General features: G+C 41.6%; 6 protein-coding genes and 1 pseudogene across 7 annotated transcripts; all 7 read left to right on the top strand.

Moving 5' to 3' along the window:
• Positions 1-316: 316 nt before the first annotated feature.
• Positions 317-2,671, top strand: LOC306745591 (protocadherin gamma-A3-like; the record flags this gene model as incomplete). Its single annotated transcript, XM_079228408.1, has 1 exon — positions 317-2,671. The coding sequence occupies one exon, from the start codon at positions 317-319 to the stop codon at positions 2,669-2,671; it is 2,355 nt and encodes a 784-aa protein (XP_079084534.1).
• A 1,348-nt stretch (positions 2,672-4,019) lies between these two features.
• Positions 4,020-6,374, top strand: LOC306745590 (protocadherin gamma-A11-like; the record flags this gene model as incomplete). Its single annotated transcript, XM_079228407.1, has 1 exon — positions 4,020-6,374. The coding sequence occupies one exon, from the start codon at positions 4,020-4,022 to the stop codon at positions 6,372-6,374; it is 2,355 nt and encodes a 784-aa protein (XP_079084533.1).
• Positions 6,375-7,184: 810 nt separating this feature from the next.
• LOC306745947 (protocadherin beta-11-like) lies at positions 7,185-9,671 on the top strand (the record flags this gene model as incomplete). The annotated part of the gene is made up of 1 exon (XM_079228812.1): positions 7,185-9,671. The coding sequence occupies one exon, from the start codon at positions 7,185-7,187 to the stop codon at positions 9,669-9,671; it is 2,487 nt and encodes an 828-aa protein (XP_079084938.1).
• Positions 9,672-10,372: 701 nt separating this feature from the next.
• LOC306745946 (protocadherin beta-16-like) lies at positions 10,373-12,853 on the top strand (the record flags this gene model as incomplete). Its single annotated transcript, XM_079228811.1, has 1 exon — positions 10,373-12,853. The coding sequence occupies one exon, from the start codon at positions 10,373-10,375 to the stop codon at positions 12,851-12,853; it is 2,481 nt and encodes an 826-aa protein (XP_079084937.1).
• A 2,156-nt stretch (positions 12,854-15,009) lies between these two features.
• Positions 15,010-17,508, top strand: LOC306745945 (protocadherin beta-4-like; the record flags this gene model as incomplete). Its single annotated transcript, XM_079228810.1, has 1 exon — positions 15,010-17,508. The coding sequence occupies one exon, from the start codon at positions 15,010-15,012 to the stop codon at positions 17,506-17,508; it is 2,499 nt and encodes an 832-aa protein (XP_079084936.1).
• Positions 17,509-18,236: 728 nt separating this feature from the next.
• LOC306745944 (protocadherin beta-16-like) lies at positions 18,237-21,007 on the top strand (the record flags this gene model as incomplete). Its single annotated transcript, XM_079228809.1, has 2 exons — positions 18,237-20,671; positions 20,989-21,007. 2 exons carry the CDS (start codon positions 18,237-18,239, stop codon positions 21,005-21,007), a joined length of 2,454 nt encoding a protein of 817 aa, XP_079084935.1.
• An 835-nt stretch (positions 21,008-21,842) lies between these two features.
• Positions 21,843-27,539, top strand: LOC306745943 (protocadherin beta-16-like; annotated as a pseudogene). The gene is made up of 2 exons: positions 21,843-22,157; positions 25,364-27,539. The product of its transcript is annotated as a protocadherin beta-16-like (transcript).
• The last annotated feature ends 208 nt before the right edge of the window (positions 27,540-27,747 follow it).

Raw genomic sequence — 27,747 nt, 5'->3', positions numbered from 1 at the left:
AAATATTATTGTATGTTCTGACGTTATTCAGTCCATCCTCTAACTGACTAAACAGTGAAGAAGGCTCTCTGTGTTTGGTCGGGGTTTAGTACGAGAGAACATGGTCTAAGAGTCTCGCATGTAAAGATTGAAGACGTGTTTAGGTGTCCCGGATATATCAGAACCAGCTTCGCCATCATATCGATCGGATACAGATTTTTTATTTTTTTTTGCCAGGATGGCAAATGGGAGTTATTTCACATGCGCAAGATGGCGATTGTTTTATGGATTACGACGTCAGATAGGACTGCTTGTGTTGCTGTTTCATGCGGTTAACATGGTAGGTGGCCAGATTCGTTATTCTATACCAGAGGAGATGAAGAAAGGCTCTGTCATCGGGAATGTAGCGCAAGATCTTGGTTTAGATCTGAAGAGGCTCCGTTCGGGGCGGGCCCGTATCGTGACCGGAGGAAACATCCACTACACCGAGCTGAAGACAGACAAAGGGATTCTGGTCGTGAATGAGAGAATAGACCGAGAGCAGCTTTGTGGAGACGTGACTCCATGTAGCTTCAGCTTTGAGGTGATTTTAGAAAACCCTATGGAACTGCACAGAATAACTGTTGAGGTTTTAGATATAAATGATCACGTGCCCGTCTTCCCAAATACAGATACGCCTATCCGCCTTGAAATCAGTGAATCAGCTGCAGTTGGAGTCCAGTTTCCACTGCAGAGTGCAGAGGATCTAGATGTCGGGCAAAATGCGTTGCAAGATTATGTTTTGTCGCCAAACGAAAATTTTATATTGAAGCAACATGCAAATCCAGATGGAAGTAAATATGGTGAAATGGTGCTCCAGAAGGCTTTAGACAGAGAACGACATCCTCATCTGTCTTTAAAACTGATCGCAGTTGACGGAGGAACACCACAGAGATCGGGAACAGTAAATATAGACGTCACAGTGTTAGATGCCAACGATAATGTTCCCGTCTTTAACCAATCTGTTTATAAAGCATCTGTGATGGAAAACACAATTAAAGGCACAAGTATTATAACTGTAAATGCCACGGACGCTGATAGTGGTTTAAATCGGGTCATTACGTACAGTTTGTCTAAAATGAAGGGAAATGCAGTAAATATGTTTAGTATTGATGAACACACTGGCACAGTTTCTGTTTCTGGACAGATAGATTATGAAAAAGACAGAAAATACGAGGTCAGAGTAGAGGCAAAGGATCATGGTGGCCTTACAGGGTCAAGCAAAATAACATTAGATGTGTTTGATGTCAACGACAATGCCCCAATTATAAACATTATGTCATTTTCTAGCCCTGTATCTGAGGATGCACCTCCTGGTACAACTGTTGCTATATTGAATATAAAAGATGCAGATGCTGATAAAAATGGAGAAATAAAATGTTCTCTAGATGGAAAACTTCCATTTAAGATCGAATCATCTTTAACAAACTATTACAATTTAATTACAGATCAACATTTTGATAGAGAATCCGTCTCAGAATATAACATAACAATAACAGCCTCTGATTTGGGGTCTCCAGCACTTTTTAGCTCAACAAAGTTGCATCTTAAAATCTCTGACGTAAACGACAACGCACCCATATTCAATGAAAACTGCTATTCTGCTTACATCACTGAGAATAATTCCCCTGGATTTTCCATATTTGCTGTCAGCGCGCGAGACTCTGATTGGAATCAAAACGCAAGGATATCGTATCTTTTAGAGGACACACAAGTCAGTGGTAGTCCAATCTCTACTTATGTGTCTTTAAACTCTGAAACTGGGGTTATTAGTGCAGTTCGTTCTTTTGATTATGAACAAATTAAACAGCTTCAGCTGGTAGTCAAAGCTCAAGATGGAGGCTCCCCTCCACTCAGTAGCAACGTGACTGTGAAAGTACTGATCCAGGACCAGAACGACAACCCTCCTCAGGTTCTGTACCCAGTCCAGACTGGTGGCTCTCTGGTGGCTGAACTGGTGCCTCGTTCAGCAGATGTGGGCTATCTGGTCACTAAAGTGGTGGCTGTGGATGTGGACTCTGGACAGAATGCCTGGCTCTCCTATAAACTGCAGAAAGCCACAGACAGGGCGCTGTTTGAAGTGGGCTTACAGAATGGAGAAATAAGAACTATCCGCCAAGTCACTGATAAAGATGCTGTGAAACAAAGACTGACTGTCATCGTGGAGGACAACGGGCAGCCCTCTCGTTCAGCTACAGTCATTGTTAACGTGGCGGTGGCGGACAGCTTCCCTGAAGTGCTGTCTGAGTTCACTGACTTTACACAAGACAAGGAGTACAATGACAACCTGACTTTCTACTTAGTGCTGGCTTTGGCTGTAGTGTCCTTCCTCTTCATCACGTGTTTAGTGGTTATTATATCAGTGAAGATCTACAGGTGGAGACAGTCTCGCGTCACGTATCACTCCAATCTCCCTGTGATTCCGTATTATCCACCACGTTACTCAGACACTTTGGGGACAGGGACTCTCCAACACGTGTACAACTACGAGGTGTGCAGGACGACTGACTCCAGAAAGAGTGACTGTAAGTTCGGCGTAGCCGGTAGTCAGAACGTGCTGATAATGGACCCCAGTTCTACAGGGACGATGCAGCGGATACAGAGTGAGAAGAGCATCCTGGATGAGCCAGACTCTCCTCTAGAGGTGAGTTAAACATTTTGCTCCGGTGGTTTAACCCATAGTCCTCTGTTTGTATTCATTTCCATTAAAAAAATCGTTGCACGCAATGCCGTCACCTTCAGCACCATGGACAGCATGTTGATCAGTGTAATGCTGCTTTTTGTCCGTTACCATGAATACACCGTTGAAAAGCATTGACTTCTCTATGAATGCCGTACACACGTTGTTTTGTAGCTATATTATACTGCCTTCATGCGTTTTAGGCAAAGCCATACTCCATTAATTATGTTCACACGTCACGTGTCTGCTCAAAGTTGTCTGCCAAAGTTCTGATTGCGTTATATATTTCCTTTTGGCAAGGAATGCTGTCATTATGTTAAATGTCAGACATAAAGGCAACAAGAAACGTGGATTAATACAGTATCAGTGAATTGCTTGACATATTTAGTTTTCTTTTGTTTCACCATATTATAGTGACGAGACCTCTCAATGTATTGTTTCCTTCTGACCGTTCATATTGCCGTTAAACATTTCCTAATAAAGGATTGTTGGGCATCAGTGTATTTTAGAGGAGAGTGCTTAAGTCCCGTATCAGTCTTGATTAAACTACACAAACCGTTGAATCATTGTAGAGACTCAGTTCGGTTTTTCGTGTTTCTTGTAAAGTTAGTTGTAATATCTCTATCTTCATTTTTTTTCTTCTGTAGGACTGAGAGCGCTGTAGTCAAATTATTTTAAAATTAGATGTAATTTCTAATACATTTTGAAAAGTGCTTTGTGTTTTCATTTTAAACATAGTATGGCATAATACTTTAATACCTGAATTTGTTTTAAAAAAAAAAAAAAAAAAAAAAAAATATATATATATATATATATATATATATATATATATATATATATATATATATATATATATATATATATATATATATATATATATTAAGACGTTCCAGAGTTAATTTCACGATATATATTTGTTCAGTCTGTGTGCTTCAGAGCTCAGCGGCAGGGGGGTATGATGTTCATCTTTTGGACTCTAAGGGACGCTGTTGGTCAGTCAAATATTATTGTATGTTCTGACGTTATTCAGTCCATCCTCTAACTGACTAAACAGTGAAGAAGGCTCTCTGTGTTTGCTCGGGGTTTAGTACGAGAGAACATGGTCTAAGAGTCTCGCATGTAAAGATTGAAGACGTGTTTAGTTGTCCCGGTTATATCAGAACCAGCTTCGCCATCATATCGATAGGATACAGATTTTTGTTTTTATTCTTTTTTTGCCAGGATGGCAAATGGGAGTTCTTTCACATGCGCAAGATGGCGATTGTTTTATGGATTACGACGTCAGATAGGACTGCTTGTGTTGCTGTTTCATGCGATTAACATGGTAGGTGGCCAGATTCGTTATTCTATACCAGAGGAGATGAAGAAAGGCTCTGTCATCGGGAATGTAGCGCAAGATCTTGGTTTAGATCTGAAGAGGCTCCGTTCGGGGCGGGCCCGTATCGTGACCGGAGGAAACATCCACTACACCGAGCTGAAGACAGACAAAGGGATTCTGGTCGTGAATGAGAGAATTGACCGAGAGCAGCTTTGTGGAGACGTGACTCCATGTAGCTTCAGCTTTGAGGTGATTTTAGAAAATCCTATCGAATTGCACAGAATAACTGTTGAGGTTTTAGATATAAATGATCACGCTCCCGTCTTCCCAAATAAAGATACGCCTATCCGCCTTGAAATCAGTGAATCAGCTGTAGTTGGAGTCCAGTTTCCACTGCAGAGTGCAGAGGATCTAGATGTGGGGCAAAATGCGTTGCAAGATTATGTTTTGTCGCCAAACGAAAATTTTAGATTGAAGCAACATGCAAATCCAGATGGAAGTAAATATGGTGAAATGGTGCTCCAGAAGGCTTTAGACAGAGAACGACATCCCCATCTGTCTTTAAAACTGATCGCAGTGGACGGAGGAACACCACAGAGATCGGGAACAGTAAATATAGACGTCACAGTGTTAGATGTCAACGACAATGTTCCCGTGTTTAACCAATCTGTTTATAAGGCATCTGTGATGGAAAACACAACGAAAGGCACAAGTATCATAACTGTTAATGCCACGGACGCTGACAGTGGTTTAAACGGGGTCATCACGTACAGTTTGTCTAAAATGAAGGGAAATGCAGTAAATATATTCAGTATTGATGAACACACTGGCACAGTTTCTGTTTCTGGTCAGATAGATTATGAAAAAGACAGAAAATACGAGGTCAGAGTCGAGGCAAAGGATCAGGGTGGCCTAACCGGAACGAGTAAAATAACATTAGATGTTTTTGATGTCAACGACAATGCCCCAATTATAACTATTATGTCATTTTCTAGCCCTGTATCTGAGGATGCACCTCCTGGTACAACTGTTGCTGTTTTGAATATAAAAGATGCAGATGCTGATACAAATGGACAAATAAAATGTTCCATTGATGGCAAACTTCCCTTTAAGATCGAATCATCTTTAACAAACTATTACAATTTAATTACAGATCAACATTTTGATAGAGAGTCTGTCTCAGAATATAACATAACAATAACAGCCACTGATTTGGGGTCTCCCCCACTTTCTAGTTCAACAAAGTTGCATCTTAAAATCTCTGACGTAAACGACAACGCACCTAAATTCAATAAAAACAGCTATTCTGCTTACATCACTGAGAATAATTCCCCTGGATTTTCCATATGTGCTGTCAGCGCGCGAGACTCTGATTGGAATCAAAACGCAAGAATATCGTATCTTTTAGAGGACACACAAGTCAGTGGTAGTCCAATCTCTACTTATGTGTCTTTAAACTCTGAAACTGGGGTTCTTAGTGCTGTCCGTTCTTTTGATTATGAACAAATTAAACAGCTTCAGATGATAGTCAAAGCTCAAGATGGAGGCTCCCCTCCACTCAGTAGCAACGTGACTGTGAAAGTACTGATCCAGGACCAGAACGACAACCCTCCTCAGGTTCTGTACCCAGTCCAGACTGGTGGCTCTCTGGTGGCTGAACTGGTGCCTCGTTCAGCAGATGTGGGCTATCTGGTCACTAAAGTGGTGGCTGTGGATGTGGACTCTGCACAGAATGCCTGGCTCTCCTATAAACTGCAGAAAGCCACAGACAGGGCGCTGTTTGAAGTGGGCTTACAGAATGGAGAAATAAGAACTATCCGCCAAGTCACTGATAAAGATGCTGTGAAACAAAGACTGACTGTTATCGTGGAGGACAACGGGCAGCCTTCTCGTTCAGCTACAGTCATTGTTAACGTGGCGGTGGCGGACAGCTTCCCTGAAGTGCTGTCTGAGTTCACTGACTTTACACAAGACAAGGAGTACAATGACAACCTGACTTTCTACTTAGTGCTGGCCTTGGCTGTAGTGTCCTTCCTCTTCATCACGTGTTTAGTGGTTATTATATCAGTGAAGATCTACAGGTGGAGACAGTCTCGCGTTATGTATAGCTCCAATCTCCCCGTGATTCCGTATTATCCACCACGTTACTCAGACACTTTGGGGACAGGGACTCTCCAACACGTGTACAACTACGAGGTGTGCAGGACGACTGACTCCAGAAAGAGTGACTGTAAGTTCGGCGGAGTCGGTAGTCAGAACGTGCTGATAATGGACCCCAGTTCTACAGGGACGATGCAGCGGATACAGAGTGAGAAGAGCATCCTGGATGAACCAGACTCTCCTCTAGAGGTGAGTTAGGATAATATGTATATGCGTCTTTGCCTTTATATGTCTCTTTCTTTCTTTTCTTCTTTCCATTGAGATCAGCTGAACACTATACTTTAAATTCCAGCACCACAGACAGCACCCCAGTTACGTTGGCTCAGTCATGAATTCTGCTCCAAACGTCTTTGCAGATCTCGCAGTGGCTTTCAAATCTCATCCTATGGAAATTATATTCACATGCGTGATTTTACATTTTCACAATTTGATAGCAATGCTTTGGATCTATGTGACATTCAACGTTTTCTCTACATTTCCACACTTCTCAACAATATATTATTATTCCCACTCCGACATATATTTCATATTATCTAAGCGGGATAATGCGTATTTGTTCAAGTTTCCCCAGCTTTATAACTCTCTTCAAACAAGTGAGTTGTTTTAATACAAATCTCACTGATGTTATTTAAGGATATACTAATTCATATTAATGTTAAGGTTTTAGCTTGTGTTGAACTCAAGTTAAAAGTTGTTCCCATTGGACTGTGATGCACATCATTGACTGTACTCTAAGGGACGCTGTTGGTCAAGTAAAAACGAATCTGAACAAGTGTTTTAGGCGGTGCTGTTGTGCTCTGTGGAGAGTCGGTATGCTTTAAACAGTGAATGCCGTTGAGGTGGGCGCATACAGACTTCTTGGTTTCGTATTTTTCACCACGAGAGAAAGGACGCTTGGAATACAAATATTTCTGTTATATAACACACGTGAATTGCGTTATTGTTATTTTTTCGGTTTTATAAGACAAGTGTTTGGATAGTATCATTTCATATAGTCTTTTCGAGAACATGGATTTCGGAAAATATGACTATCGGCCTCAAAGATGGCGTTTGTGCTACAGACAGACGTCGCAAATCGTTCTGTTTGGCCTTTTTCTCAGTCATATTGCCAGTGGTCAAATACGTTACTCGATTCCGGAAGAGATGAAGAAGGGATCCCTTATTGGTAATGTTGCATTGGACCTTGGAATTGATGTGAAGAGGCTACGTTCAGGTCGGGCCCGTATCGTGACCGGAGAAAGCATCCAGTACACCGAGCTGAAGACAGACAAAGGGACGCTGGTAGTGAATGAGAAAATAGACCGAGAGCAGCTTTGCGGAGACGTAACTCCGTGCAGCTTCAGCTTTGATTTGATTTTAGAAAACCCGATGGAACTACATCACGTTACGGTCGAAGTGTTGGACATTAATGACAATTCACCTTCTTTTCATCAGCAAGGGATGCAATTAACGATTGGAGAATCAGCCGCACCGGGAGCACGTTTTGTTTTGCCAACAGCCAATGATCCTGATGTAGGAGCCAACGGGCTCCAGGATTATCATTTATCTCCAAATGAAAATTTTATTTTAAAAAAACATTTAAATTCTGACGGAAGAAAATATGCGGAAATGGTACTTGAGAAACCCCTGGATAGAGAGCGATATCCAAGTCTGTCTCTAGAGCTGATGGCAGTTGACGGTGGGACACCACAGAAATCTGGTATAGTAAATATAGATATCACTGTCCTAGATGCGAACGATAATTCTCCTATTTTTAATCAGTCAGTATATAAGGCCAATGTCATGGAAAATGCCGCAAAAGGAACTTATATCATCACTGTAAATGCATCTGACGCAGATAGTGGATCCAATGGGTTGATTTATTATTTTATTTCCAAAATGCAAGGCAATATTGACAGTTTATTCAAAATAAATAAAACAACGGGTGTGATATTTCTCTCAGGCCAGGTAGACTATGAAAAAGCTAAGAAATATGAAATAGGCATTGAAGCCACAGACCAAGGAGCTTTAACAGACTCGAGTAAAGTTATAGTTGAGGTGATTGATGTGAACGATAACCCACCAGTCATTAATGTGATGTCATTCACTAGTCCTGTGTCAGAAGACTCTCCTTCTGGTACAACTATTGGCATTATAAACGTAAAAGATCTTGATTCAGGTGACAATGGACAAGTACATTGCAGAATAGAACAAAATGCACCATTCAAGATTAAATCTAATTTAAGGAATTACTATACTTTGGTAACAGATACTGTATTAGATCGTGAAACTGTTTCAGAGTATAACATCACTGTTGTTGCGACAGATGCAGGAATGCCTCCTCTCTCAACTAAAATAACCTTTTACTTAAAGGTCTCTGATGTGAACGATAATGCTCCACTATTTTTAGAAAGTGTTTACAATGCTTTTATTTTAGAGAATAACTCTCCAGGGGTTTCCCTTCATACTGTCAGGGCTAAAGATCCTGATGAAAACCAGAACGCCCGTGTATCGTATATTCTGGAAGATACTTATATCGGTGGGTCTCCACTTTCAGAATATATATCTATAAATGCAGAAAGTGGAGTTTTACACGCGGTGCGCTCACTTGATTATGAACAAATCAAACAGCTGCTTTTCACTGTCAGAGCACAAGATGGAGGCTCCCCTCCACTCAGTAGCAACGTGACTGTGAAAGTACTGATCCAGGACCAGAACGACAACCCTCCTCAGGTGCTGTACCCAGTCCAGACTGGTGGCTCTCTGGTGGCTGAACTGGTGCCTCGTTCAGCAGATGTGGGCTATCTGGTCACTAAAGTGGTGGCTGTGGATGTGGACTCTGCACAGAATGCCTGGCTCTCCTATAAACTGCAGAAAGCCACAGACAGGGCGCTGTTTGAAGTGGCCTTGCAGAATGGAGAAATAAGAACTATCCGCCAAGTCACTGATAAAGATGCTGTGAAACAAAGACTGACTGTTATCGTGGAGGACAACGGGCAGCCCTCTCGTTCAGCTACAGTCATTGTTAACGTGGCGGTGGCGGACAGCTTCCCTGAAGTGCTGTCTGAGTTCACTGACTTTACACAAGACAAGGAGTACAATGACAACCTGACTTTCTACTTAGTGCTGGCTTTGGCTGTAGTGTCCTTCCTCTTCATCACGTGTTTAGTGGTTATTATATCAGTGAAGATCTACAGGTGGAGACAGTCTCGCGTCATGTATCACTCCAACCTCCCTGTGATTCCGTATTATCCACCACGTTACTCAGACACTTTGGGGACAGGGACTCTCCAACACGTGTACAACTACGAGGTGTGCAGGACGACTGACTCCAGAAAGAGTGACTGTAAATTCGGCGCAGCCGGTAGTCAAAACGTGCTGATAATGGACCCCAGTTCTACAGGGACGATGCAGCGGATACAGAGTGAGAAGAGCATCCTGGATGAACCAGACTCTCCTCTAGAGGTGAGGAACAATATGCAACGTGTTTACTCCTGTTTCTCTGGGCCTAACTGAAATTGCAATAGATTGTTACAGTCAAACCAAACACAACGTTATATTCAGGACCACAGTGTGGACAGCTCCTTTTTTTCCTGAAAGCAGTTTCTGTCTTGACAACTTTACACTTCTCTTATCACTTCTAATCAGAAAAAAATTAATGCAACTATTACCACCATAACACGAATAATAATCAGCACAGTTTGTATTATTGATATTATTATTATTTTAACAATAACACAAATACAATATATATATATATATATAAAGTTATACACTAAATAATAATATTCATATTTATACTCATATTAATAATACTATAAGGGTCAGTTTTTCAATACTTGAAAATGTAGCGTTACTTGCAGAACTATATTCATGAAATTATTATTTTAAATATATGACATCAATATCGATTGTTCATTTTGTATTACAACATTTTAATTGTCACTAATATTGTACACTTCACTTACCTTGAATGGGCTCTGAGCGCCGCTGTTGATACACCACTGACTATCAGTCAGAGCAGTGCACCGGTCCACCCCTTTCATTCCGTTCAGTGCTTCTCAGTTTAGAGAGAAGACGGTCTGGCTGCTGGTTTGAAATGTAACATTTCTCGAGGACGTTCTCTGCTGAAGATACTGTTACGTTTGTTTTCTTTGTGGATTTAAGTACACCATCTATACATTGGAAGGGATTACGGTGTCCGTGCCTTTGGATTCATGATGGCTCGGATGTGGATAACCGATCTCAGAGGCCGAGGACGAGCACTGTTTGTCATTCTTTGTCTTTTTAAGCTGAGCTCAGTGGCTGGACAGGCTCGCTATTCCGTACCGGAGGAGCAGGCAGAGGGGTCTTTTGTCGGAAACATCGCTAGAGATTTAGGTTTGGATGTGTCGAGGCTCATATCAGGTAAAGCTCGTATCATTACGAAAGGAAGCCGACAGTACGTTGATTTAAACCGAGACAAAGGCACCCTTGTGATTAAAGAGCGAATCGACCGAGAAGAGCTGTGTGGAAAGACGACGCCCTGTAGCTTCAGTTTCGAGGTCATTATAGAAAATCCAATCCAGCTTTACCGGGTAACCGTAGAGGTAATAGACATAAACGATAACAGCCCATCGTTCCCAAAGGATGACATCAATTTAAATATAGTTGAAAGTGTTGCATCAACTACTCGTTTCTCACTGGAGAGTGCATACGACCCAGATGTTGGAATTAACGACATTCAAAAATACATCCTCAAGCCCGTAGATCATTTCAAATTGGAAGTACAGAACCAGTCTGATGGAGGGACATTTATTGAAATGGTTTTACAAAACCCGTTAGACCGAGAGAAAGAGGAGACCCACACACTCGTGCTGATTGCTTCAGATGGAGGGGAACCACACAGATCAGGGACAGTACGTATTCACATCACTGTGCTCGATGCGAACGATAATGCGCCAGTGTGTAGTCAGCCTGTTTATAAAGCAGAAGTCAAGGAGAACTCTCCAGAAGGAACAGTAGTAACCACTGTGAGTGCAAATGATGCAGATAAAGGAGTCAATGGTGATGTAACATTTTCTATAGCTCATGTCACCAGAGAAGCGAAGCAGCTTTTTGAAGTAAATGTTAAAACTGGAGAGATTAAAGTTGCAGGTAAACTAGATTTCGAAAAATCCAAGACGTATCAATTAAACGTTAAGGCCAGTGATCACGGAGGACATTCAGATACATGCAAAGTTATAATTCAAATAATGGATGAGAATGACAACGTCCCTACAATACAGATGATGTCATTTTCTAACTCGATATCCGAGGATTCTCCTCCAGGTACCACTATAGCTGTAATTAACGTTGATGACGAAGACTCTGATGGTAACGGTGTTGTCAAGTGCTCCATTAACTCTGACATGCCTTTTAAAATCGAGTCTTCATTAACAGGATATTATACCATCGTAACAGATAACTTCTTAGACAGAGAAAGTGTTCCTGAGTATAACCTCACCATAACCGTGTCTGACCAAGGCTCCCCGCCTCTGACTAGCAGGAAACACATTAATGTAAAAGTGTCTGACGTGAATGACAACCCTCCCACATTTGACCAATCAGAATATAGTAAGACTGTACCAGAGAATAACTCTCCTGGGTTTTCTGTGTTCACTCTCAGTGCTAGTGATGCAGACTGGGGCCAAAACGCTCGTGTTTCTTATTTCTTGGAGGAGAAAGAGATTAATGGAGCAGCTGTGTCTTCCTTAGTGTCAGTGAATTCGGAAAGTGGTGTCATTCACTCAGTGAGGTCGTTTGATTATGAGCAACTCAAGTGGTTTGAATTTAACGTAACTGCTCGTGATGCTGGATCCCCTCCTCTGAGTTCAGTGGCTATAGTTAGAATAGTAGTCCAGGACCAGAACGACAACCCTCCTCAGGTGCTGTACCCAGTCCAGACTGGTGGCTCTCTGGTGGCTGAACTGGTGCCTCGTTCAGCAGATGTGGGCTATCTGGTCACTAAAGTGGTGGCTGTGGATGTGGACTCTGGACAGAATGCCTGGCTCTCCTATAAACTGCAGAAAGCCACAGACAGGGCGCTGTTTGAAGTGGGCTTACAGAATGGAGAAATAAGAACTATCCGCCAAGTCACTGATAAAGATGCTGTGAAACAAAGACTGACTGTTATCGTGGAGGACAACGGGCAGCCCTCTCGTTCAGCTACAGTCATTGTTAACGTGGCGGTGGCGGACAGCTTCCCGGAAGTGCTGTCTGAGTTCACTGACTTTACACAAGACAAGGAGTACAATGACAACCTGACTTTCTACTTAGTGCTGGCTTTGGCTGTAGTGTCCTTCCTCTTCATCACGTGTTTAGTGGTTATTATATCAGTGAAGATCTACAGGTGGAGACAGTCTCGCGTGACGTATCACTCCAATCTCCCTGTGATTCCGTATTATCCACCACGTTACTCAGACACTTTGGGGACAGGGACTCTCCAACACGTGTACAACTACGAGGTGTGCAGGACGACTGACTCCAGAAAGAGTGACTGTAAGTTCGGCGAAGTCGGTAGTCAGAACGTGCTGATAATGGACCCCAGTTCTACAGGGACGATGCAGCGGATACAGAGTGAGAAGAGCATCCTGGATGAACCAGACTCTCCTCTAGAGGTGAGCAACAATATGCAAGTAATTGTTTTGTTCAACATTGTTTCTCTTAAATTAACCTAAATTCCAAAATGCAGTTTCCCCAAAAAACAAGTACACGCAGTTATTTTCAGCACCACAAAATGGACAGCTCCTCTTTAACCTTATAAGCCCCGTTATGCTCCAAGGCATTTTTTAGGATTTAGCTCGAAATAGCATACCCAAACTAAAAAGGGTGTATCTCTGCAACCACAAGGGCTATTTGAATAATTTTGGTGTTATAATAACGGCAACATTTGTGAGCTTTTGGTGAGATGTGTAAATATTAGTATATATGTTGCTGGCTAAGAGTAAATAAAGATTGAAACACAGAACAAATACAAGTTCCAGGTCCGCCTGTAGAAAAAAACACTTTCAGGATGATTATCTCCTTGAAATGATGCTTCACTAAGCCCTGGAGCTCTCCCAAATCATAGCACAATATGTGAACAGTCTCTCTGCACTGTTTTCACTTGAAAAAGTGAAGCAGAACAAAGTCAGATTGGGTAAAGTACAGAGAGAATTCAGGCGAGGTTTTCAAAATTTGCATTTCGGCACATTTGCGCATATTTTCGCGCATCTGTGACATTTGAATTTTTTCATGTAGCAAACCTTGTATTTCACTTTCATATGACTTATGGTGTTAAATAAACTTGTGTCAGTGTGGATTTACTGGGGAAAATGCATTTTTTCAACAAAAAAAAATAAAATTTCAAAATGTGCTGACTCAGCGATTTATGTTGCTGTGTTCTTTGGTTCGTATCTCGGTGATGCTTTGCAGCAGAGGGATTTGGTGAATAGATTTGGAATCTGTGTGGAATTGTCTTGCTTTCTGCTATTTATCTTTTTCTGATAGCACCAAGCTACGGGCTGCTAGTTCCGGAAACATGCAGAGTGGGCTGACTCGTGACAAAATTATAACTATTTTATTTTAATAATTATTTTAGTTGGTGTTTGAGTTGTGTTGAAATGGCTGACTAATTATTGTAGCCCAGGTTTTCTTGTTTAATTTGATGTGTAGCATCAATATATTTGTTCATGATTATTGTAATGTTTTACACAGTTTAATTAAAATCTTAAAAAAGGACCTATATAGGTCCATTCGGGGCTTAAAAGGTTTTAACTGAGAATGCTTATTAGTTTTCACTGTCCTCATGACTTCTAATCAGTTGTGTCAGAAGTTTTTTTTATTTCTCCTATGATCCACTTCTTGAGGTTAGTTTAATAATGTAGCGTTGTCTATTTGCTGTTTTTACTCCTTCTTGTTCTAGTTGCATTGATAGTGAAGTGTTGCCACTATACTGTCCTATTCGGCACAATGGACAGCGTCTGAACTTTTGTAGTGCTTGATAAGAATACTCCTGCTCATATTTAACATACAATAGCAGTTAAATTAGATGAATGGTGCTGTTTTGGTTTCACCCAAAATATGTTTTACATATTTGCATGTTCTTTTAACGTGGACTGGTATCTTGCTAGTTTTTTAAAGCACTTTTACGTTTCGGGTTGTTTCTATTTTCAATAATGTTTCACTTGTGATAAAAAAAAAAAAAGGTTTGTATCAGATATTAATTGGTGGGACAATCAACAAGGCTCCTTTTTCTGCTCTCACTGAACATAAACTACCAAGCCCCAATGTGTTATTTCCCCCAATGATTCCTTACATCATGATAGAAATATAGTCAGATTTGCTTTTGTTAATTTGTGCTGCAATGCTGTTTCTATTAAAATATTAACATTTTGTATTGCAAATTCTACACGATCATGCTAATATCCAAAGTGATAATACTTTAATACTTAATAGTTATTTACCTAAGTACCGTGTTGTAATCATTTTAGATATTTTAGTATCCAGCATACAGCTTTACTCAACCACTCAATATTTCCTGATTTGCGGTATTCCTGATTTTGGGCTCTAAGCGACGCTGTTGGTCAATCCGACATCATGTCTAAAACATTACCACACAGTCTCCTCCCTTATCACAGGTTTATGAAAGAGAAAAAGACCGTGCTCATTATGTGGGCGGACATCCGAGGAAGCAGACCTGCACTTATTAATATCTCTATTGGATATCGAGTAAATAGAAAAGTCGACATCGTGTTTCTTTAGATGTATGTTGAGTCTTTTTTTTCTTCTTTTCATAATACGTTGCGTGCTGGGATCGTTAACGCCGCTTTTAATCTCTTTTTTTTTTTTTGCAATGGCATGTGGAAAACCAACCTACTCCCGGTGCGGAAAATGGCGCTTTGGCTGCGAACACAATTGGAAGCTTCTGTTGTTATTTTTTTATCTTAACCATTTGGTGAGCGGACATATCCGATATTCAATCCCGGAGGAGATGAAGAAAGGCTCCCTCATCGGTAATGTAGCTCAGGACCTTGGTTTGGATCTGAAAAGGCTGCGTTCTGGTCGGGCCCGTATCGTGACCGGAGAGAGCATCCAGTACACCGAGCTGAAGACAGACAAAGGGATGTTAGTCGTGAAAGAGAGAATAGACCGCGAGCAGCTATGCGGAGACGTAACGCCGTGCAGTTTCAGCTTTGAGGTGATATTAGAAAACCCAATGGAGTTACATCAAATTACAGTTGAAATAACAGACATAAATGATCATTCTCCCACGTTCAAAAGAGACACAGTCCACTTTGAAATAAGCGAATCAGCTAACAATGGCGTTCGTTTCCCTTTAAATAGTGCAGACGACCCAGATGTGGGCATCAATGGACTAAGAGAATATTTTCTCACCGAGAATGAGAATTTTATTTTGAAACAAAACTCGAATGCAGATGGGAAGAAATATGCAGAGATGGTGCTTCAGAAGCCATTAGACAGAGAGACAAACCCTAATATGTCTCTAAAGCTAATTGCTGTTGATGGTGGAAGTCCGCAGAGATCTGGTACAGTAAATATAGATATCACTGTTCTTGATGTCAATGATAATACACCTCTATTTAATCAATCTGTGTACAAAGCTACAGTCATGGAAAACTCTCCTAGAGATACTTACGTCACCACTGTTAATGCCAGTGACGCAGATTTTGGTCCAAATAGTATCGTAACCTATTATTTTTCAGACCTCAACAGTGGTATCAACAATTTGTTTACAGTCGATGAAAAAACAGGTGTAATTTTAATAACAGGTTTAATTGATTATGAAAAAGACAAAAAGCACGAACTTAGAATTGAGGCAAAAGATCAGGGAGGTTTGACAGATTCAAGCAAAGTCATAATTGAAGTAACTGATGTAAATGACAACGCCCCTACGATTAGCGTGATGTCATTCACTAGTCCTGTGTCAGAAGACTCTCCTCCTGGTACAACTGTTGGCATTATGAACGTAAAAGACCTCGATTCAGGAGAAAACGGACAAATTATCTGTAGAATAGAACAAAATGCACCTTTCAAGATTAAATCTAATTTAAGAAATTACTATACTTTGGTAACAGATACTGTGTTAGATCGTGAAACTGTTTCAGAGTATAACATCACTGTTGTTGCGACAGATGCAGGAATGCCTCCTCTCTCAACTAAAAGAACCTTTTACTTAAAGGTCTCTGATGTGAACGATAATGCTCCACTATTTTCAGAAAGTGTTTATAATGCTTTTATTTTAGAGAATAACTCTCCAGGGGTTTCACTTTATACTGTCAGGGCTAAAGATCCTGATGAAAACCAAAACGCCCGTGTATCGTATATTCTGGAAGATACTTATATCGGTGGGTCTCCACTTTCAGAATATATTTCTTTAAATTCAGAAAGTGGAGTTTTACACGCGGTGCGTTCATTTGATCATGAGCAAATCAAACAACTGCTTTTCACTGTCAGAGCGCAAGATGGAGGCTCTCCTCCACTCAGTAGCAACGTGACTGTGAAAGTACTGATCCAGGACCAGAACGACAACCCTCCTCAGGTGCTGTACCCAGTCCAGACTGGTGGCTCTCTGGTGGCTGAACTGGTGCCTCGTTCAGCAGATGTGGGCTATCTGGTCACTAAAGTGGTGGCTGTGGATGTGGACTCTGGACAGAATGCCTGGCTCTCCTATAAACTGCAGAAAGCCACAGACAGGGCGCTGTTTGAAGTGGGCTTACAGAATGGAGAAATAAGAACTATCCGCCAAGTCACTGATAAAGATGCTGTGAAACAAAGACTGACTGTTATCGTGGAGGACAACGGGCAGCCCTCTCGTTCAGCTACAGTCATTGTTAACGTGGCGGTGGCGGACAGCTTCCCTGAAGTGCTGTCTGAGTTCACTGACTTTACACAAGACAAGGAGTACAATGACAACCTGACTTTCTACTTAGTGCTGGCTTTGGCTGTAGTGTCCTTCCTCTTCATCACGTGTTTAGTGGTTATTATATCAGTGAAGATCTACAGGTGGAGACAGTCTCGCGTCATGTATCACTCCAACCTCCCTGTGATTCCGTATTATCCACCACGTTACTCAGACACTTTGGGGACAGGGACTCTCCAACACGTGTACAACTACGAGGTGTGCAGGACGACTGACTCCAGAAAGAGTGACTGTAAGTTCGGCGGAGTCGGTAGTCAGAACGTGCTGATAATGGACCCCAGTTCTACAGGGACGATGCAGCGGATACAGAGTGAGAAGAGCATCCTGGATGAACCAGACTCTCCTCTAGAGGTGAGGAACAATTCTCAACGTGTTTACTCCGTCAGATATTGTTTCTCTGAGCCTAAGTGAAATTGCAATAGCTTGTTACAGTTAAACCAAACACAAAGTTATATTCAGGGCTACAGTGTGGACAGCTCCTTTTTTTTCTTTCTGAAAGCAGTTTCTGTCTTGACAACTTTTCACTTCTCTCATTACTTCTAATCAGAAAAAAATGAATGGAACTATTACCACCATACCACTAATAATAATGATAATAATTAGCAATGTTTGTATTATTTATATTATTATTTTAACAATAACACAAATACAAAAAAATCATATATAATTAAAGTTATACACAAAATAATTATATTTATACTCATTTTGATATTAATAATACTAAAAGTACCAGTTTTTCAATACTTGCAAACATAACGTTACTTGCATAATTCATTTCATGAAATTAGTATTTTAAATGTCCCTGGCCATGATATTATAGACATCATTATTGATTGTTCATTTTTTATTACAACATCTTAATTGTCACTAATATTGTACACTTCACTTACCTTGAATGGGCTCTGAGCGCCGCTGTTGATACACCACTGACTATCAGTCAGAGCAGTGCACCGGTCCACCCCTTTCATTCCGTTCAGTGCTTCTCAGTTTAGAGAGAAGACGGTCTGGCTGCTGGTTTGAAATGTAACATTTCTCGAGGACGTTCTCTGCTGAAGATACTGTTACGTTTGTTTTCTTTGTGGATTTAAGTACACCATCTTTACATTGGAAGGGATTACGGTGTCCGTGCCTTTGGATTCATGATGGCTCGGATGTGGATAACCGATCTCAGAGGCCGAGGACGAGCACTGTTTGTCATTCTTTGTCTTTTTAAGCTGAGCTCAGTGGCTGGACAGGCTCGCTATTCCGTACCGGAGGAGCAGGCAGAGGGGTCTTTTGTCGGAAACATCGCTAGAGATTTAGGTTTGGATGTGTCGAGGCTCATATCAGGTAAAGCTCGTATCATTACGAAAGGAAGCCGACAGTACGTTGATTTAAACCGAGACAAAGGCACCCTTGTGATTAAAGAGCGAATCGACCGAGAAGAGCTGTGTGGAAAGACGACGCCCTGTAGCTTCAGTTTCGAGGTCATTTTAGAAAATCCAATCCAGCTTTACCGGGTAACCGTAGAGGTAATAGACATAAACGATAACAGCCCGTCGTTCCCAAAGGATGAAATACATTTAAAACTCGTAGAAAATGCTGCAACGGGTACTCGCTTTTCTTTGGTGAGTGCAGACGATCCCGACGTTGGAATTAACAACATTCAAAAATACATGCTCAAACCAGTAGACCATTTTAAATTGGAAGTACAGCGCCAGTCTGAAGGAGGGACATTTATTGAAATGGTTTTACAAAACCCGTTAGACCGAGAGAAAGAGGAGACCCACACACTCGTGCTGATCGCTTCAGATGGAGGGGAACCACACAGATCAGGGACAGTACGTATTCACATCACTGTGCTCGATGCGAACGATAATGCGCCAGTGTGCAGTCAGCCCGTTTATAAAGCAGAAGTCAAGGAGAACTCTCCAGAAGGAACAGTAGTAACCTCTGTGAGTGCAAATGACGCAGATAAAGAAGTCAATGGTGACGTAACATTTTCTATAGCACATGTAACCAGAGAAGCGAAGCAACTTTTTGAAGTAAATGTTAAAACTGGAGAGATTACAGTTGCAAGTAACCTAGATTTTGAAAAATTAAAAACGTATCAATTAAACGTTCAGGCCAGTGATCACGGAGGATATTCTGATACCTGCAAAGTTAATATTCAAATAATTGATGAGAATGACAACGTCCCTACAATACAGATGATGTCATTTTCTAACTCGATATCCGAGGATTCTCCTCCAGGTACAACTATAGCTGTAATTAACGTTGATGACGAAGACTCTGATGGTAACGGTGTTGTAAAGTGCTCCATTAACTCTGACATGCCTTTTAAAATCGAGTCTTCATTAACAGGATATTATACCATCGTAACAGATAACGTCTTAGACAGAGAAAGTGTTCCTGAGTATAACCTCACCATAACCGTGTCTGACCAAGGCTCCCCGCCTCTGACTAGCAGGAAACACATTAATGTAAAAGTGTCTGACGTGAATGACAACCCTCCCACATTTGACCAATCAGAATATAGTAAGACTGTACCAGAGAATAACTCTCCTGGGTTTTCTGTGTTCACTCTCAGTGCTAGTGATGCAGACTGGGGCCAAAACGCTCGTGTTTCTTATTTCTTGGAGGAGAAAGAGATTAATGGCGCAGCTGTGTCTTCCTTAGTGTCAGTGAATTCAGAAAGTGGTGTCATTCACTCAGTGAGGTCGTTTGATTATGAGCAACTCAAGTGGTTTGAATTTAACGTAACTGCTCGTGATGCTGGATCCCCTCCTCTGAGTTCAGTGGCTATAGTTAGAATAGTAGTCCAGGACCAGAACGACAACCCTCCTCAGGTGCTGTACCCAGTCCAGACTGGTGGCTCTCTGGTGGCTGAACTGGTGCCTCGTTCAGCAGATGTGGGCTATCTGGTCACTAAAGTGGTGGCTGTGGATGTGGACTCTGGACAGAATGCCTGGCTCTCCTATAAACTGCAGAAAGCCACAGACAGGGCGCTGTTTGAAGTGGGCTTACAGAATGGAGAAATAAGAACTATCCGCCAAGTCACTGATAAAGATGCTGTGAAACAAAGACTGACTGTTATCGTGGAGGACAACGGGCAGCCCTCTCGTTCAGCTACAGTCATTGTTAACGTGGCGGTGGCGGACAGCTTCCCGGAAGTGCTGTCTGAGTTCACTGACTTTACACAAGACAAGGAGTACAATGACAACCTGACTTTCTACTTAGTGCTGGCTTTGGCTGTAGTGTCCTTCCTCTTCATCACGTGTTTAGTGGTTATTATATCAGTGAAGATCTACAGGTGGAGACAGTCTCGCGTGACGTATCACTCCAATCTCCCTGTGATTCCGTATTATCCACCACGTTACTCAGACACTTTGGGGACAGGGACTCTCCAACACGTGTACAACTACGAGGTGTGCAGGACGACTGACTCCAGAAAGAGTGACTGTAAGTTCGGCGAAGTCGGTAGTCAGAACGTGCTGATAGTGGACCCCAGTTCTACAGGGACGATGCAGCGGATACAGAGTGAGAAGAGCATCCTGGATGAACCAGACTCTCCTTTAGAGGTGAGCAACAATATGCGAAATTATTGTTTTGTTCAACATTGTTTCTCTCAAATTAACCTAAATTCCAAAATGCAGTTTTACCCCAAAACAAGTACACGCAGTTATTTTCAGCACCACACCATGGACAGCTCCTCTTTAACTGAGAGTGTTTTTTTAGTTTTCACTGTCCTCGTGACTTAATTCTAGTCAGTTGTGTCAGAAGTTTTTTATGTCTCCTATGATTCTCTTCTTGAGGTTAGTTCAATAATTTAGCATTGTCTATTTGTTGTTGTTTCTCCTTCTATATTTAGTTGCATTGATAGTGAAGTGTTGCCATATGCTGTCCTATCAGCACCATGGACAGCATCTGACCTTTTGCAGCACTTGATAAGAAAACTCCTGCTCATATTCAACATACAATAGCAGCTAAGTTCGATGAATGGTACTTTTTTTGTTTCACAATATTTTTACATCTTTGCATTTTGTGTCAACCTGGACTGGTATCTTGCTAGTTTTTGAATGCACTTTAATGTTTCGGGTTATTTCTATTTTCAATAATATTTCACAATATTTCACAAAAAAAAGAGCAGAGGTTTTCATCGGATATAAATTGGTGGGACAATCAAAAAGGCTCCTTGTACTGCTCTCACTGAACATAAACTATCAAGCCTCGATGTATTATTTCCCCCAATGATTGCTTACATCATGATAGGAATATAGTCAGATTTTCTTTTGTTAATGTGTGTGCTGCAATGCTGTATCTATTCAAATATTTGCATTTTTTACTGCACATTCTGATAATACTTAGTTTTGTAATAGTTATTTACCTGAGTACCGTGTTGTAATCATGTTAGATATTTTAGTACTCAGCATACAGCTTTACTTAACCACTCATTATTTCCAGATTTGCGGTATTCCTGATTTTGGACTCTAAGCGACGCTGTTGGTCAATCCAACATCATGTCTAAAACATTACCACACAGCCTCCTCCCTTATCACATTGGTTTATGAGATAGAAAGAGACCGCGTTCATTATGTGGGCGGACATTCGAGGAAGCATACTTGCACTTAATAATATCTCTATTTGGACATCGAGTAAATAGAAAAGTCGACATCGTGTTTCTTTAGGTGTATGTTTTTTTTTTTTTTTCATAATACGTTGAGTGCTGGGATCGTTAACGCCGCTTTTAATATCTTTCTTTTGCAATGGCATGTGGAATACCACCCTCCCGGTGCGGGAAATGGCGCTTTGGCTGCGAACACAATTGGAAGCTTCTGTTGTTATTTTTTTATCTCAACCATTTGGTGAGCGGACATATCCGATATTCAATTCCGGAGGAGATGAAGAAAGGCTCCCTCATCGGTAATGTAGCTCAGGACCTTGGTTTGGATCTGAAAAGGCTGCGTTCTGGTCGGGCCCGTATCGTGACCGGAGAGAGCATCCAGTACACCGAGCTGAAGACAGACAAAGGGATGTTAGTCGTGAAAGAGAGAATAGACCGCGAGCAGCTTTGTGGAGACGTAACTCCGTGCAGTTTCAGCTTTGAGGTAATTTTAGAAAACCCAATGGAGTTACATCAAATTACAGTTGAAATAACAGACATAAATGATCATTCTCCAACGTTCAAAAGAGACACAATCCATTTTGAAATAAGTGAAATAGCTAATACTGGCGGTCGTTTTCCTTTAAATAGTGCAGACGACGCAGATGTGGGCATCAATGGACTAAGCGAATATTTTCTCACCGAGAATGAGAATTTTATTTTGAAACAAAACTCGAATGCAAATGGAAAGAAATATGCAGAGATGGTGCTTCAGAAGCCATTAGACAGAGAGACAAACCCTAATATGTCTCTAAAGCTAATTGCTGTTGATGGTGGAAGTCCGCAGAGATCTGGTACAGTAAATATTGACATCACTGTTCTTGATGCCAATGATAATGCACCTCTATTTAATCAATCTGTGTACAAAGCTACAGTCATGGAAAACTCTCCTAGAGATACTTACGTCACCACTGTTAATGCCAGTGACGCAGATTTTGGTCCAAATAGTATCGTAACGTATTATTTTTCAGACATCAACAGTGGTATCAACAATTTGTTTACAGTCGATGAAAAAACAGGTATAATTTTAATCACAGGTTTAATTGATTATGAAAAAGACAAAAAGCACGAACTTAGAATTGAGGCAAAAGATCAGGGAGGTTTGACAGATTCAAGCAAAGTTATAATTGAAGTAACTGATGTAAATGACAACGCCCCTACGATTAGCGTGATGTCATTCACTAGTCCTGTGTCAGAAGACTCTCCTCCTGGTACAACTGTTGGCATTATAAACGTAAAAGACCTCGATTCAGGAGAAAACGGACAAATTATCTGTAGAATAGAACAAAATGCACCTTTCAAGATTAAATCTAATTTAAGAAATTACTATACTTTGGTAACAGATACTGTGTTAGATCGTGAAACTGTTTCAGAGTATAACATCACTGTTGTTGCGACAGATGCAGGAATGCCTCCTCTCTCAACTAAAAGAACCTTTTATTTAAAGGTCTCTGATGTGAACGATAATGCTCCACTATTTTCAGAAAGTGTTTACAATGCTTTTATTTTAGAGAATAACTCTCCAGGGGTTTCACTTTATACTGTCAGGGCTAAAGATCCTGATGAAAACCAGAACGCCCGTGTATCGTATATTCTGGAAGATACTTATATCGGTGGGTCTCCACTTTCAGAATATATTTCTTTAAATTCAGAAAGTGGAGTTTTACACGCGGTGCGTTCATTTGATTATGAGCAAATCAAACAGCTGCTTTTCACTGTCAGAGCGCAAGATGGAGGCTCCCCTCCACTCAGTAGCAACGTGACTGTGAAAGTACTGATCCAGGACCAGAACGACAACCCTCCTCAGGTGCTGTACCCAGTCCAGACTGGTGGCTCTCTGGTGGCTGAACTGGTGCCTCGTTCAGCAGATGTGGGCTATCTGGTCACTAAAGTGGTGGCTGTGGATGTGGACTCTGGACAGAATGCCTGGCTCTCCTATAAACTGCAGAAAGCCACAGACAGGGCGCTGTTTGAAGTGGGCTTACAGAATGGAGAAATAAGAACTATCCGCCAAGTCACTGATAAAGATGCTGTGAAACAAAGACTGACTGTTATCGTGGAGGACAACGGGCAGCCCTCTCGTTCAGCTACAGTCATTGTTAACGTGGCGGTGGCGGACAGCTTCCCTGAAGTGCTGTCTGAGTTCACTGACTTTACACAAGACAAGGAGTACAATGACAACCTGACTTTCTACTTAGTGCTGGCTTTGGCTGTAGTGTCCTTCCTCTTCATCACGTGCTTAGTGGTTATTATATCAGTGAAGATCTACAAGTGGAGACAGTCTCGCGTCACGTATCACTCCAACCTCCCTGTGATTCCGTATTATCCACCACGTTACTCAGACACTTTGGGGACAGGGACTCTCCAACACGTGTACAACTACGAGGTGTGCAGGACGACTGACTCCAGAAAGAGTGACTGTAAGTTCGGCGGAGTCGGTAGTGAGAACGTGCTGATAATGGACCCCAGTTCTACAGGGACGATGCAGCGGATACAGAGTGAGAAGAGCATCCCGGATGAACCAGACTCTCCTCTAGAGGTGAGGAACAATTCTCAACGTGTTTACTCCGTCAGATATTGTTTCTCTAAACCTAACTGAAATTGCAATATCTTGTTACAGTTAAACCTAACACAAAGTTATATTCAGGACTACAGTGTGGACAGCTCCTTTTTTTTTCTTTCTGAAAGCAGTTTCTGTCTTGACAACTTTTCACTTTTCTCGTCACTTCTAATCAGAAACAAATGAATGGAACTAATACCACCATACCACTAATAATAATGATAATAATTAGCAATGTTTGTATTATTGATATTATTATTATTTTAACAATAACACAATTTCAAAAAAACATATATAATTAAAGTTATGCACAAAATAATTATATTTAAATTGATATTAATAATACTAAAAGTACCAGTTTTTCAAAACTTGCAAATATAACGTTACTTGCATAATTCATTTCATGAAATTAGTATTTTAAATGTCCCTGGCCATGATATTGTAGACATCAATATTGATTGTTCATTTTTTATTTCAACATATTCATGTTCACTAATATTGTACACTTCACTTACCTTGAATGGGCTCTGAGCGCCGCTGTTGATACACCACTGACTATCAGTCAGAGCAGTGCACCGGTCCACCCCTTTCATTCCGTTCAGTGCTTCTCAGTTTAGAGAGAAGACGGTCTGGCTGCTGGTTTGAAATGTAACATTTCTCGAGGACGTTCTCTGCTGAAGATACTGTTACGTTTGTTTTCTTTGTGGATTTAAGTACACCATCTATACATTGGAAGGGATTACGGTGTCCGTGCCTTTGGATTCATGATGGCTCGGATGTGGATAACCGATCTCAGAGGCCGAGGACGAGCACTGTTTGTCATTCTTTGTCTTTTTAAGCTGAGCTCAGTGGCTGGACAGGCTCGCTATTCCGTACCGGAGGAGCAGGCAGAGGGGTCTTTTGTCGGAAACATCGCTAGAGATTTAGGTTTGGATGTGTCGAGGCTCATATCAGGTAAAGCTCGTATCATTACGAAAGGAAGCCGACAGTACGTTGATTTAAACCGAGACAAAGGCACCCTTGTGATTAAAGAGCGAATCGACCGAGAAGAGCTGTGTGGAAAGACGACGCCCTGTAGCTTCAGTTTCGAGGTCATTTTAGAAAATCCAATCCAGCTTTACCGGGTAGTCGTGGAAGTAATAGACATAAACGATAACAGCCCGTCGTTCCCAAAGGATGAAATCAGTTTGAATATTGTTGAAAATGCTGCAACGGGTACTCGTTTCTCTCTAGAGAGTGCATATGATCCCGATGTTGGAATTAACGACATTCAAAAATACATCCTCAAGCCCGTAGATCATTTTAAATTGGAAGTACAGAGTCGGGCTCATGGAGGAACACTGATAGAAATGGTTTTACAAAACCCGTTAGACCGAGAGAAAGAGGAGACCCACACACTCGTGCTGATTGCTTCAGATGGAGGGGAACCACACAGATCAGGGACAGTACGTATTCACATCACTGTGCTCGATGCGAACGATAATGCGCCAGTGTGCAGTCAGCCTGTTTATAAAGCAGAAGTCAAGGAGAACTCTCCAGAAGGAACAGTAGTAACCTCTGTGAGGGCAAAGGACGCAGATAAAGGACACTATGGCGAAGTTACTTATTCTATAGCTCATGTCACCAGAGAAGCGAAGCAGCTTTTTGAAGTAAATGTTAAAACTGGAGAGATTAAAGTTGCAGGTAAACTAGATTTTGAAAAATCCAAGACGTATCAATTAAACGTTAAGGCCAGTGATCACGGAAGTTATTCAGATACATGCAACGTTATAATTCAAATAATTGATGAGAATGACAACGTCCCTACAATACAGATGATGTCATTTTCTAACTCGATATCCGAGGATTCTCCTCCAGGTACAACTATAGCTGTAATTAACGTTGATGACGAAGACTCTGATGGTAACGGTGTTGTCAAGTGCTCCATTAACTCTGACATGCCTTTTAAAATCGAGTCTTCATTAACAGGATATTATACCATCGTAACAGATAACGTCTTAGACAGAGAAAGTGTTCCTGAGTATAACCTCACCATAACCGTGTCTGACCAAGGCTCCCCGCCTCTGACTAGCAGGAAACACATTAATGTAAAAGTGTCTGACGTGAATGACAACCCTCCCACATTTGACCAATCAGAATATAGTAAGACTGTACCAGAGAATAACTCTCCTGGGTTTTCTGTGTTCACTCTAACTGCTAGTGATGCAGACTGGGGCCAAAACGCTCGTGTTTCTTATTTCTTGGAGGAGAAAGAGATTAATGGCGCAGCTGTGTCATCGTTAGTGTCAGTGAATTCGGAAAGTGGTGTCATTCACTCAGTGAGGTCGTTTGATTATGAGCAACTCAAGTGGTTTGAATTTAACGTAACTGCTCGTGATGCTGGATCCCCTCCTCTGAGTTCTTTGGCTATAGTTAGAATAGTAGTCCAGGACCAGAACGACAACCCTCCTCAGGTGCTGTACCCAGTCCAGACTGGTGGCTCTCTGGTGGCTGAACTGGTGCCTCGTTCAGCAGATGTGGGCTATCTGGTCACTAAAGTGGTGGCTGTGGATGTGGACTCTGGACAGAATGCCTGGCTCTCCTATAAACTGCAGAAAGCCACAGACAGGGCGCTGTTTGAAGTGGGCTTACAGAATGGAGAAATAAGAACTATCCGCCAAGTCACTGATAAAGATGCTGTGAAACAAAGACTGACTGTTATCGTGGAGGACAACGGGCAGCCCTCTCGTTCAGCTACAGTCATTGTTAACGTGGCGGTGGCAGACAGCTTCCCGGAAGTGCTGTCTGAGTTCACTGACTTTACACAAGACAAGGAGTACAATGACAACCTGACTTTCTACTTAGTGCTGGCTTTGGCTGTCGTGTCCTTCCTCTTCATCACGTGTTTAGTGGTTATTATATCAGTGAAGATCTACAGGTGGAGACAGTCTCGCGTCACGTATCACTCCAATCTCCCTGTGATTCCGTATTATCCACCACGTTACTCAGACACTTTGGGGACAGGGACTCTCCAACACGTGTACAACTACGAGGTGTGCAGGACGACTGACTCCAGAAAGAGTGACTGTAAGTTCGGCGGAGTCGGTAGTCAGAACGTGCTGATAATGGACCCCAGTTCTACAGGGACGATGCAGCGGATACAGAGTGAGAAGAGCATCCTGGATGAACCAGACTCTCCTCTAGAGGTTGGTTATTAGATCCATATTTACACACATTGCCACGCTACAGTATTTTCTTTAGATTACATATATGACCTGTCTTAATAGCTTGTCTCGCTGCCTTTCAGAGGGCATCTTCAGCACCAGTAGTGATGGACAGCTCCTCTCATAGTTACGTTTCTGAATTGAGAAAGTCAGTGAGGGAAATGCAGACTTTTAAACGCTTGTGTTGATACAGGTCACCAATGTCTAAAGTTATTTGTACTGCATTGAGTGTTTTGGGTTGGTTG

The sequence above is a fragment of the Taurulus bubalis genome, assembly GCF_910589615.1.
Source record: "Taurulus bubalis genome assembly, chromosome: 13".
Lineage (NCBI taxonomy): Eukaryota > Metazoa > Chordata > Actinopteri > Perciformes > Cottidae > Taurulus > Taurulus bubalis.
This window is presented reverse-complemented; position numbering and strand designations above follow the sequence as displayed.